At 45.1% G+C, this 12,308-nt stretch overlaps 1 protein-coding gene across 2 annotated transcripts in view; it reads right to left on the bottom strand.

The window, feature by feature from the left end:
• The window catches only part of PAMR1 (peptidase domain containing associated with muscle regeneration 1), a 59,462-nt gene extending 51,512 nt beyond the window's left edge, over positions 1–7,950 (bottom strand). For both annotated transcript variants that reach the window (XM_037395587.1, XM_037395589.1), the window contains exon 1: positions 7,752–7,950. In XM_037395587.1, coding sequence (XP_037251484.1) covers positions 7,752–7,824 — 73 coding nt within the window. In that variant the 5' untranslated portion in view covers positions 7,825–7,950. The remainder of the gene's footprint in view (positions 1–7,751) is intronic.
• Between the last annotated feature and the right edge of the window lie 4,358 nt (positions 7,951–12,308).

Below are 12,308 nucleotides of genomic sequence, written 5' to 3'. Positions count from 1 at the left end.
CTGACTTCCAGTAACAGGTCAGTAACAGGACCTCAGTTTCTCCACAGATTGTCAAGACTGCAAAGGCAAAACTTCAGCCTTCACTCTTGATTTTGGTTTGGCTCAGTGTTTGCCTTTTTAAAAGTGGTGCTTGCCTGTCTGCCTCTGTATGCCTCTGTCTGCCTCCTGCCATGAACCCACAGGAGCCAGCGAAGGGAAAGAGTGGAAGTAGGTTTCTCCTGGTGCTGCAGTGGCTTGAAGGGTAAATAGTTCTAACCTGTTGGACTATCAAGCTTCTACTGTCATTCAGTTCCTTTATGAAGTTGCAGCAAATCCAGCTCTGATTTGATGTGCCAGGCTTACCCACATCTCTCCCATTTTCAGGCCCAGAATTCCCATTTTTGCTTCTTACTTTTGCTTCAGCTTTCCAAAGCATGCTGATTTCCTTGGGCAAGATGCATTTGGGAAGCCTGATGTGCAGCAGAGGAGCTTGAACAGTTAGCGATGTAGTCATCATCTCCCTGGCACAAGTGTGTCTGGTTTTCCTATCACACTCATGGCCTGGGCACACATATAACTCAGCCACCTCTGTCCTCGCTAAACCTCGAATACTATCCTGTTCCAAACTGCAGGACTTTGGAAAATGAGGTGATAAAAAAAAACATAAGAAATTCTTTTATTAGTACTTGGGAAGGGTTGTGATGGAGGTTTGACAGAAATATTGTTTGAAATTGAGTGGAAATGCAACCTTCCAAAAGGGTAGTTTTTACTGCACTATTCTGAAAAGCCAGAAGTCTGCTCGGAAGATAAGTGAAGGCTCCATTAGTATTCACCCTGAAGGTTGGATATGCTACTTATTCTTATGCCGGTGAGTTCAAAGAGGATGCCCAAGTAATAAAAAATAGCTGTAAGGATAACACCATCTTAAAGCACTAGTTCTATTCAATACAAGGTCTGCTGGAAAGGATACTGATGAATCCTGTGGGATATACAATGAGCCCAGTCAAATCTCTCATTCAAGGGAAAAGCAGAGACCTATCAGGGATGGAAAAAAGTCTGATCATCAAAGCAAGCTATGTCTTAGAGCTCTGGGACAAAGGAAGAACTGCCAAAAGCCAAGCTGAATTTGACCTTGCAAAGGAAATTAAAATAATAGCAAGAGGTTCTTCAGCCATATAAAGAAAAAAGAAATAAGTAAAGAGGAAGAGAGACTCCTTTGGGATGGGGGTATGGATGAAATGTAAAACCGTGGTGGAGAATGTAGTGAGTTATTAGCTTTCATCTTCAGCGAGGTTATTTATGGGGAACCTCTGAGCAAGGGTTTGAGGGTGTGGAAAAAAAGTGTGATCCACAAGTTAGTGGGCTTCTAACCAACTGCAGTTTGCACCTAGGAATATTCCAGTAAACCAACTTCAATTCTGGTTTATCTTACTAGGTCAGGCTTAAAGCTTTGGTGATTTGGGAACAGATTCACAAGCACATTGCTGCCTCAGCACTGGGTCAGGCAGCTCATCATAGTAAAACTTCAGCTTCAGCACGCGTCTTTTTTGCCATGGTGAATTTTTCAGTCGTAGATACCTTGCTAGATAGAAAGGGGATTTCTGTTCCAAAGGTCTGAGAATAGGAAAATTATATAGCTAAGAACTAAGGTGAATTGAAGCAAAAAAAATTACACCAATTAAATCCTGTGGCTTCCACTTCTTTGGAAGAATGACTTTTTTCAGGCTGCAGTCACTTTAAGCTGATATAAGCCCATGCTGCTGCTGAGATGGGACACTTTCCTCCCTTTTGTCCCTGACTTCCCATTCCCACACACTATCTTTGGGCTGATGTTAGTTGCTATGTGGAGGGATCAGAGGGCAGATCCAGCAGAAAATGAGTTTGCCATCTCCATCTATCTCTTGGGGGGGGGGGGGGGGGGGGGGGGGGGAAGAAAAGTTTACAACCTAAATGTGCTCTACAGTCCTACAAAAGAGAGAGCATCTTAGGACCTACTAGATATATGTATTTATCAGAACTCCTGAAAGATGGAAGTGCTTTATAAGGACATCCATATCTTGGTCAAAACTGATGGAACTTCCCATCCTACAAGTCCATTCTGTTATCCTGAAAAGATGAGTTCTCTTTCCATGCATCAATTTATCCATCAGCACATTGGTAAAACACTAGTTAGACTCAAAGAGGTATTATTTCAAATTATTTTGAAAAATGTCATACAAATTAACAGTGCATTGTAAATAAGAGCAGATAGGAACAGATACGTCTCTAAAATTAGAGTCCATAGAGGATGACTATTTCAAAGTCATTGTTCAAACAGTTCATGTTCCACAGATAAGAATATGCCCCATTTTATTTGATTGCATTTTAATTATTCAGCGTGATACTCCAAAACAATTCCTGCCTTCTGCAGAAGAAACAAGCATTTGAGTTTAAAGGAGCAATTTCTTCAGGCTTTTATTAAGGAATGTTTGGCTATATAATAATTCTTACGTGAAGCTTTCTCATTTAAAGAAAAAAATAGCTCCATCACAGGTGAAACCTAGTAACAACTAACATTTTCTTTAGATCTGTCCCATTTCTGTTACTGTTTTATCCTGCTCCTTTCTTACTCAGCTGTGCTATCATTGCACAGATCTGCAAGCTGGGTCCCACCCCATAGGTATCATGTTTGTGGATGTTAACAACAGAGAGCTCTGTGTTGAGATTTGATGATCTAGAATACATCAGCTGGAAATAAGAAACATGTTGCCTGAATTTGATTTCAGCAAGGCCAAGAGGAATAGACCTTGGAAGGGAAGAGAGATGATCCCTTTATGAAACTTTTACTGGAGCTCTTGGAAAATGATGTTTTCCCCAAACCATTAATAATGAAAGCAAGTGCAGGTCTCTATTCTTAACTTCTTTTTGCCTCAGATAACCTATTATGCAAACGATGCCTGTTTTCCTAATGTGTTAAGAGTATGGCAAGGATAATGCTGTCTCTAAAAACACTTGCTTCACTTTAGAAATTATGTACTTACTCTTTTTAGCAGCTGGGCTAATCAAAAGAGGAACTAAAATGATCCCTGGTTTAGTTTTACTTAGTGTGCTTACTTTATAGCTCACAGACCTTTGCTGAATAATTAGACTGCTTCTTCTACAGAGTCAGTTAGCATCCTTTCCTGGCCATTAGTGTATGCTTTCACACAGCAGTAGGAGTGGGGTGGGGGTGGGGAAAGAATGAATTTTTACTAAAAAAATCAAAGCCAGTGGGTGAACACAGGGGGAACTCTACTAAGCTGAATCTGTCCACTTAATAAATGTGCATTAACTCAATTGTCTCTTTTTAAGTCCCAAATGCAGGATTGTGTTGAAAGCAGGCTAAACTACTACAGAAGGTATATTCTGTTTAAGAAATGCATTGAAAATCTGTCTAGTGTAAGTACAACTGTGTTCTGCTGGATGAGACCACTGTTCTCTTAAGCTCCACCTTTTTAACAACTGAGATCATGTTTCACATAGAAAAAAAGGCTAATGCACATTCTCCTTTGATTCAGTTGGGGTCTGCCTAATGTTTTTAAATAGGAGGGTCTCTATTCCAGGTTTTTTGTTGTCATATAGTGTTTAGTAGCTATAAATTCAGAAATAGTCTTGATATTGTTCCTGCTGGGCTGTAGGTTGTTTTGTTGTGCTCCTACAGTAGTGCCTTTTTCACATTTGTAAGCTTCTATTCTTAACTAGACTATGACATACAAATCATAAACTGCCAACACTTTTGCTCCAAGGAGAGAAGAATTGTTAGTTTAATAAAAAAAAAATATTTTTGAGGTCTCCGTTGGGTCCTTAACAAGATTTCCCATGTGACTTTCAAAGCTTGTATCTCCCTTCACACTGCCTTGTTTTTCTTTGTAATAAAAATCAAGTATCTAGGTGTAACTGAAAGGAAAGCCAAATAAAAATTGTGCTTCGTATTTGTGTGGTCTAGACTTTGCCCATCTAAGCGTGCTATAATGGTGGGTTAATGCAAAAACAGCATCAAAGCAAATAGCTCTAGGGTTTTCTGGTTCCAGCCTTAACTGAAAACAGGACTGTCAGTTCAGTCTTCCTACACGTTAAAGCCTCAGTAATCCCACTACCCCTTAGCCAACGTTGCCTGAGTTGTGATGCTCAAATGGTAGTGTCATTCCCACCGTTTCCCTCTTTCAATAAACCTCCACGCTCTGCAGCCCCTCCTCTTGCCTGCTGTACCAGCTGCTGTGGAGGGGACTGACAGGTAGCTCTAGGGTAGGGTGCTTTCTTCCATTCCCTTTCTTCCTACATTTCAGCAGCTCTTATTCCCTGGTGGTAAGCTGTAACATGCAAAATAGAGCTATACTCCATATGTTCCAAGTCAAACCTCTGCTCCTTCTTTCCCCGTTTTGTTGTACCAAACCCTTATATTCCCTCCTTTCCCTTTAGGGACAGGCTGGCTTGGTCACAGCCTCAGAGAGCTGCATCAAGTGTTCATGCCTCCACTGCATTTCAGATCCAGTTCCAGTTTAAACCTCGCTCTCCTCTGCACGCATCCTCCCCTTGCCCTCAAAACACCACACAGCTTCCTTTCACTGTTTCTTTTTGTCATAGTTGGATTTAAATTACAGGCCATCTAAGCCACTAGCCAGCATGTTTTTAGCATCTAAAGCAACCTGAAGAAGCCTACCCTAAACCTCTCCCCCCCTTTGGTTTCTTCTCTATAATTATGAGCTGGCATTTGTGATCTTATCAGCATTTTGGCCTTGCGTCTTCACCCGAGAAGAGCTGGGGCAGGATAAAATAACCAGGGTAAGGTTAAAACTCAGAGGGTGCCACATCATGCTTCAGGCCTTGCTTTCTTTGTGGGATCAAGGAGCTTATTCCGGTCGGGAAAATTATACTAGTGGGATCAGGAAGAGATATTGGTTTTGCTGTGCTACAAGACAAGGAACGTAACAGGCAATGGATGTAGCACTTGCAAGTTAGTGACAGCATCAATGAGGTTAGAGAAGCCAGCCTTTGCTAATGGGGTCTGGGGGACAAAGCAGGACTTCTGCAATAGGGGACAATATTTGGGAATCTGTGGAGAAGAAGCAGCTGGAGTATTGAAATTTGTGACAGCATAACATGAGAATGTGCTTGTATTTGAAAGATGGAGGAGTGGTGCTGGACCTGTTTTGAGTGCTTGCTTGCTGTAATGGTACGAAACCTGGAACATGCTGGCAGTTTTCTTGCAGTTCATGTTGCCCAGATAGAAATAGTCCACACAGACAGCAGCAAAACCCCTGAGCCTACATCTCAAATTTTACCCCTTACAGCTGCTCCCAGGTTGTGTAGTTCAGCCCTAACCAAGGACTGCAGATGCCCTCAAGCTCCCAGCCCTCTATCCCTGCTGGTAGCTTGCCTCCCTGCCCTATGGCATCCCTCCGCATTTGCCTCTGCACCATGTCCCTGGTCCTGCAGGAGGGATAAGGACAGCCATGCCTCCAAGGGAGCACAGCCCTGGGGTGGTGAGGACTCCCTCTGGGCTGATGGAGAGCCAAATTCTCAGCATGGGCAGGCTTGCAGGGACTCTGGGGAGACCCTTGTGGTGGCCCCAGGGTCAAGAGTGAGTAACCCCAGCTTTTCTCCAAAATAAAAAGCAAGTCTCTTTCCCTTTGTCCATGCTAGGAACCTAAACATGTGAACTGAAGTAACCCGTTTGCTAAGATTGAATGCATCTGGATGCATCTGACTGCATCTGGCCTCCACTTCTCTAGACAGCGCCTGGAGGGGGAGGGGAAGAGACGATGGGAAGGGTTTAGATAGGCAGAAACACACACAAACACACATATATTTTTAAACAAATATGAGTCAGTTGCACTTCAAGTTTATTCCAGAAATCAATTCCCAGACCTCCCCGACTCCTGCTCCCAACTCTTGAGGCAGGCCCTGTGAAACTGGGTGTGATAAACACGGATAAAAATTGGATACATCTGTGGGGAGGAGGCAAAATGCTATTTTCCAACCTGCCCTGACATGCTAAGGCCACCGCACTTTTGAATCGCTCCCCTGTCTCTGAGTGCCACTCCCGCCACTGCCGGAGGGGAGCTCCTGGCCCCCTCTTCATGCTACCAGCTGTGTGCTGGGCAAGTGCCTGCGCCAGCTACTCTGCCAGCAGCAGGAAAAGGGATGTGTGGCAGGGAAGGAGAGGGAGCAAGGGAGACAGCTCTCCTCTGTGTGCTCCCCAGGCCTTTCTTGCACTGCTGCTGGTATGTGAGGAGCTGGTGTCAGGGGAACCAGCATCCTCTCTCCCTGCTCGTGGCCCTGCAGCCCTTGTGTCCCATTGCCCTCCTGCCTTCCCTTGCCATTGCTGCTGAGGGGGCCTCCAGGAGACCAGTGCCAGCTCACTCTGCGGACCAGCTTCTTACCATGACAGAGACGTGCCACCCCAGAGCGGGAGAGATTTGTTGCCCGCCTAGCTGCTTGACAGCCACAGCCCATGCCTAGGCCTGCTCTGCTACTGGCAGGGTTGTTTCTGTGCCATTCTGGCATGTGCCATGGAGTCACCTCACCTGGCCAGTGTGCAAGGTGTCATGTGGCTGAGGGAGAGGCCCCTGCAGAACAAGTCTGTGCATGTGGGACAGAGGTGTGGAGAAGCTCTCTGTGCTCATGTCCCAATGGGAATCTTTAGTGTGAGGTCAGCTTCCCAGGACAGCTGCAGGTGCTGGTGGCCAGCCTGGTGGGCAGCCATCCCTGGTCACCACCTGTCACTTGCACCCTGGGCCCCAAGGGGCTGGCAGGGAAGAGCACTGCAGAGGCCGAACCTCTGCTGTGGCCCCTGCAAAGTGGGCCCTGGAACACCATCCTTGACACCAATTATTTATAGCCATCACAATCAGAGTGCCCGTGTACCTGACAGCTCCCTTGGTAAGAGGCACTTACCTTGCCAGAAGTGCTACAGCCTGCAGTAGCTTGAAGGGTGGGTGATCTGAAGGCACCTCACACCTCCCAGTCCTCCCAGTCCTTAGGGCTGCAACTTCCCAGAAAGCAGCCTGTGATGCTGTCAGCTAGCTGCTGCAAGTAGCTCCAGCTATCTCCAGGTGTAAACAGCCCACGTTCGTGACCATAACAACAGCAAATTTATACTCAACAGTAAATGCTTTTTGCTTAACCTTATCAAGAAGTAACCATACATGCTGGTTCAGCAGAAACTGGAGTGAGGCTTGAGTATAAAAAAGATCATTCTGCTTTAACAAGGCTTCCCCTTCGAAAGAATAATATTGGAAGAACTAAAGCTCAGATCGGAAACAATGTGTGGCTCTTGTTTTCTTTTTTCCTTCACTTTTTTCCTCCTTTGCCTTAATTTTTGGTATTGGGGTGGAGAGGAAAGTCTCTGTCTTGCCAAACTAAACAAATTACGCTTCACAATTCAGAGACTTAAATGCCTCTTTTTATCATCATTTCCTTAGCACTGAGTGTTAAGAAAATAAAGCAGTAGTAAGCAAAGTGATTGCATAGCCTTTTCTTGATGGCCATTGGCAAATAAATCTAGCCAGTTGTTTCTCCTTAAGGCTGTTAAGTTTGCCTGGAAATCATCCCTGGGCAAACCTCCCCCCACACATGCTCCATGCCGGCAAGAAAAGGTAAATAAAGCAAAGCCCCTTCTTTCTATTATTACATCCCTGCAGATCTCTCTACTTCCCATGACAGTGCATGAGATCAAACCCCTCTGACCACACTGAAGGAAAGGGACTAATTCAGCCATGCCGGGAACACACACACACACTCACTTACAGTACCTCTTGGCAAGCAGGAGATGAGCAGGAGCTGGAGGAGAGTGAGTCCTACATGTGTCCAGGGGGCTCGCTCCATGCTGCCCAGGCCAGTGCAGTGGTGTGACTGCTCGGGAAAGGGAAAGCAGGCAAACAGCTTTTACTGGGACCTCACCAGCTCCAGGCTGCGAGGGATCTCGGATTTCAGACCTCAGCTCACTCCCATCCTCACCAGAGGGGAACTACCTTCAAGAGACTTCTCAGTCGTCCAGAAGCACGACGTCACCCCAAACCTCTCCAACTGCTGCCTTAACCCTTTCTGGACTCTGGCAGCTGATCCCTTTTGTGATGGGTTTATTGGCTCAGGGCTCAGCATTGAGATAGCAATTTTCATCTCGGAAAGAAAGATATTGTAAAGGGGAAAGAAACAGAAATGCGAATACCTGTTTATATGAGTCATCCCAGTTGCTGTGGGTGAGTTGAAGTTACAGATGTCTCCAGAAGGAGGCACTTTGTACATACTCCCTTTGGGCATGCCATGCAGGAGCTGCTGCATCCCCGAGGTGCTGTCCCTACTGGCGGCTCTGGGCATGAGGTGGGTGCAGAGAGGGATTCCTGGCCCCGCTCCTGTGACCGGGCAGCCTGGCCGAGTGACATGTTCCACTTTACGACATGCTTAAAATAGCCGTGCATTTTTATGGTGGGGCAGATGAATGAATGAGGCTCACTGGCAGTTCACTCCACAGTGGATGAAAACCACAAAACACAAAAGGAATCAGTTGGCATGCATGCGCTCAAGCTAGTCAAAACCCTTTTATGGAGTCCATTTCTGCCAGAAAACGCAATTTGGGCAAAATGGAAATGTTTTTTCAGTACATTGTTGATACTGAGGAAAAGTTCAATGCACATAAAGGAGACCATTTAATTAGGATTTCATCTTTCTGCCATATTTTGTTTTGCTTTATCTATTAGCACATGCTACTGATTTTATATGGTCTTCAGCCCACATTTCATAGCAGTGCACTTCAATGTTTTCTAATATTTTTCTTGCACAGTTTTTCAATGCTGTCCAAAGGAAGTATTTCCTAGTGCTAAATCAGACTTTCTCAATTTCATTTCTGTAGCAAGTTTTCAAAATTTACGTACATTGTGAGGGGGGGAAATTGAAATATTGGCATTTGCTTTGCAGTAGAAACTCAAGTATCTCAAAAAGCTTTAACAAATACCTACAGCTGTTTGTAAAGCTCTTAAGCATGTTGAACAGCCTCAAAAATTTGAGAGCAGTAGTCAGTGGAAACCCTGAGTAGTTTACTGCAGTGGAAAATCCATTACACCTTCAGGTGGCCTTTCACAGGGTGAATTCCTTTATCCAGACATCTCTCTATGTTATGCTTGTCTGTCTACCAACCTATTGACTTTTAACTGTGAACAGTCTTTGTAGCATTTGTGCACCTTCCATGATCATCTTTTTGTTCTAAATCTCTTAACACTGATACAAACCCACCATTGAGAATGCTAATATAAGAATACCTGAGGTAGACGCCAAGATCTTAACCATTACGGCACACAGTGCTACTCAGAAAATGTCAACATAATGTGGTACTTGAAGGACATTTTTGCACTTAGCTGCTGTTTGACTTTGTGCATGGCTCCCAACAGTGGAACTGATGCTAACTGCAAATACAGTAATGAGCATTCAATAAATATATAGTTTCCACTTCTCACACAACATCTTTTTAACTATTTCGGTATGATCTATAGATGCTAACTGTGGTGTGTTAACCTGGGCTAAAGGGTCAAACGCCCCCGCAGCCACTTACTCACACCCCTCTTCTCAGCAGGACAGAGGGCAAAGATAAAGACAGGGAAGTCAGTTACCAGTTTACCATCACAGGCAAAACAAACTTGACTCGATCTATTGCCAATGAAGATAGATTTAGGTAGTGAGAAACAAAAATGAAAAATAAACCAACATTGCTTTGCCAGGCTAAGCTTGACACCTTCATTCCTGACTCCTCTCCCACGCTCAGAGTGGTGCAGGGGGACAGGGAATTGCAGCTGTGGTCGGTCCATTGCAGCTCCTCTCTGCCACTCCTTCCTCCTCACACTTTTACCCTGCTCCAGCACGGGCTGTCCACAGGCTGCAGTCCCTCATGAAATATCCACCTGCTCTAGTGTGGGCTTCCCCAGGGGTTGTGGTGTGGATATCTGCACTGCTGTGGGCTCTCCCTGGGCTATAGGGGAATCCCTGCTCTGCCTGAGGCACCTCCTCCCCCTCCTTCTTCTCTGGCCTTGGTGTTTGCAGGGCTGTTTCTCGCTTTTTGTCTTTCTTTCTCTGCCTGTCCAGCATTTTTTGGCCTTTCTTAAACACACTTTTCCCACGGTGCCACCAGCCTGGCTGAGGGGCCGTGCCCTGTGGCAAGGCCGTTGGAACTGGCTGGAACCAGCCATGTCAGGCCCAGGGCAGGCCTACTTCTCAGAGGCCCCTGCAGCCCCCACTGCCGGCGCCTCACCAGGGGCACCTGTACAGCAAAGTAGTTTCCACACACCCCTGTATTTCGTAGTAGCTCCTGTTTTCCACCTCTGGCACCACAGGCAGAATGTTCACAGCTTTTGTAAAAGGTGAAGAAACCAAGGCTGTCAAGTGGAAACCTCTGGGCACAAGAATAATTGCAATGACAGTCCATAGCAGTCTGAAACCAGAAGTCCTAACAAGCGGACCAAAGCTTTTTTACCAATCCCAGTGTGCGAGCCGCCCTCTCTGGGCTAGCCCAGCAGGTGCCCTGGCTGCTGGGCAGCTCAGGAGGAGGCTACCAAAGCTCTCCAGGTCCCACTGGGTCCTGTGATGGTTCAGCCACCACATTCCCCCAGGGCCCTTGATCGGTATCTCCATGGCCCAGAGCCCTGAAACCCTGCCTTGGTGGCCCCAGCTCCTTTCTGATCACTCACATATATGCTTAAAACTCTTTCCTAATTCCAGCTTTAGGTTCCTCTAACAAGTCATTGCTGGTCAGTGGCAGGAGGAAAAACAACTAAGGAAAAAACTGAAGCCTCCCAAGCAAGATGAAAACAGTGAAAAAAGTGAGCTCTTACCTCTTCACAAAGACACACAAAACTATTTTAATGTTTGTGGAATCATGATTAGTTCATTTCCTAGCCCTTATTTCTAGTAAACAATTACATTATTTAACCTAGTAAGTCCTTTTAGGACTGAAAGTTGGCTTACAGATATCTGAGGCTTAGACGTCTCTGAGGGGGAGTCTCATGAGGACTTAAAAATCTGGTTTTGGTGTGAGAAGTGAAGGGAGATCCCAGAGCACTGAATAAGGCTGGACACAGGGAAACAGAGTGTTAAGGCCAGGCATAGAGGACCTAATACTTGGGTTTCTCATAAAGGGCAGAACCACTGGGGAAAAAATACCCACAAGGGCCACAACTATTTTTACTTGAGCCAGTTCCTGTGGTGAGACGTTCAGCACGGTAGAAAAGGAACAGCTGAAGTTGTGTCTTTGTCCTGTGCAAGGAGCAGCTCTGCAGGGACACCTTCTGTTTTAGGGTGGAAAAGAGGTCTTTCTGTATTATGGAGGAGTGGGCTAAAGGGGAAGACAGGTAGATCTATGACATCTTTTTGTTATCTTGTCTCTGAGGGAAGTTCATTATGACACCAGGAAATATAATTGCAGTCAGCGTTACTCTACAGTGCTTAACTTCGTTTGGCACCTTGCAAAATCAGTTTAGTTGGTGCATCCACTGCCTCCTTAAAAAATGGCTCAGCAGCCAAAGAAGTGAATTCAGCCATGATCCCACAGATTTGCACATGGCCTGTTTACACGGGATGTCTGGTGGGATGCAGCTTTAGCCCCAGGAATTACTCTGGGTAACTTACGCAGTGCTCCTGAATGCACTTCTTGCATTCCTATTAAGAGGCAGGGACCAAACCAGGCAGATCGCACTGGCCAAATATTTCAGGCTGTATGTAATCCTCTGTGAAAGAAAGCTAAAAGCTCTTAACCATGTGTCTGTACCACTGAGGAATCTCACTGTAGCGTTTGGCTGCAACATTTCTGTCTGCCCTATTGCTGAACATACTCAGAGTACAGGTTTGACAAGTTCTTTGATAATTAATAATTGACCATTGAGTCAATAATTAGTGTAATTAATGCCACTAACTTGTAGTTCTAAAAATCTGTTTTAAATCTGAGACATGAAAACACTGTGTGGTCTAGTCAGCAAGAACAGAAAGAATGCCACCAATTTATAGTGGGGAAAAATTGACATGCAAGGAGATAAGCTGAGGTTCATATCCTGAAGCAGTGGCAGGTCAGGAATGAAACACAGGAACTTCACCCCTGTTTGGTACTTGAAGCTCTGGACTCTCCTGTATGAGAGGACTCTGAAGAACAATCATGAATGAATGTATGGTTCTGAATAAAATCAATTTGGGTGTGAAAAAAAATCACTTTCTCAGAGTCAGAAGGCCTTTTTTTCAGTCTTTGAAATTTTAATGAGCTTTTTATTTCCCCCCATTTTAAAAAATTACTGAAATCTCTTGTTTCTGTTACTGGAACAATGCCAGAAAACTTT

Source organism: Falco rusticolus, chromosome 7, assembly GCF_015220075.1.
Source record: "Falco rusticolus isolate bFalRus1 chromosome 7, bFalRus1.pri, whole genome shotgun sequence".
In the NCBI taxonomy this organism is placed as follows: domain Eukaryota; kingdom Metazoa; phylum Chordata; class Aves; order Falconiformes; family Falconidae; genus Falco; species Falco rusticolus.
Note: the sequence above shows the minus strand (reverse complement) of the source record. Positions and strands in the feature narration are given on the sequence as shown.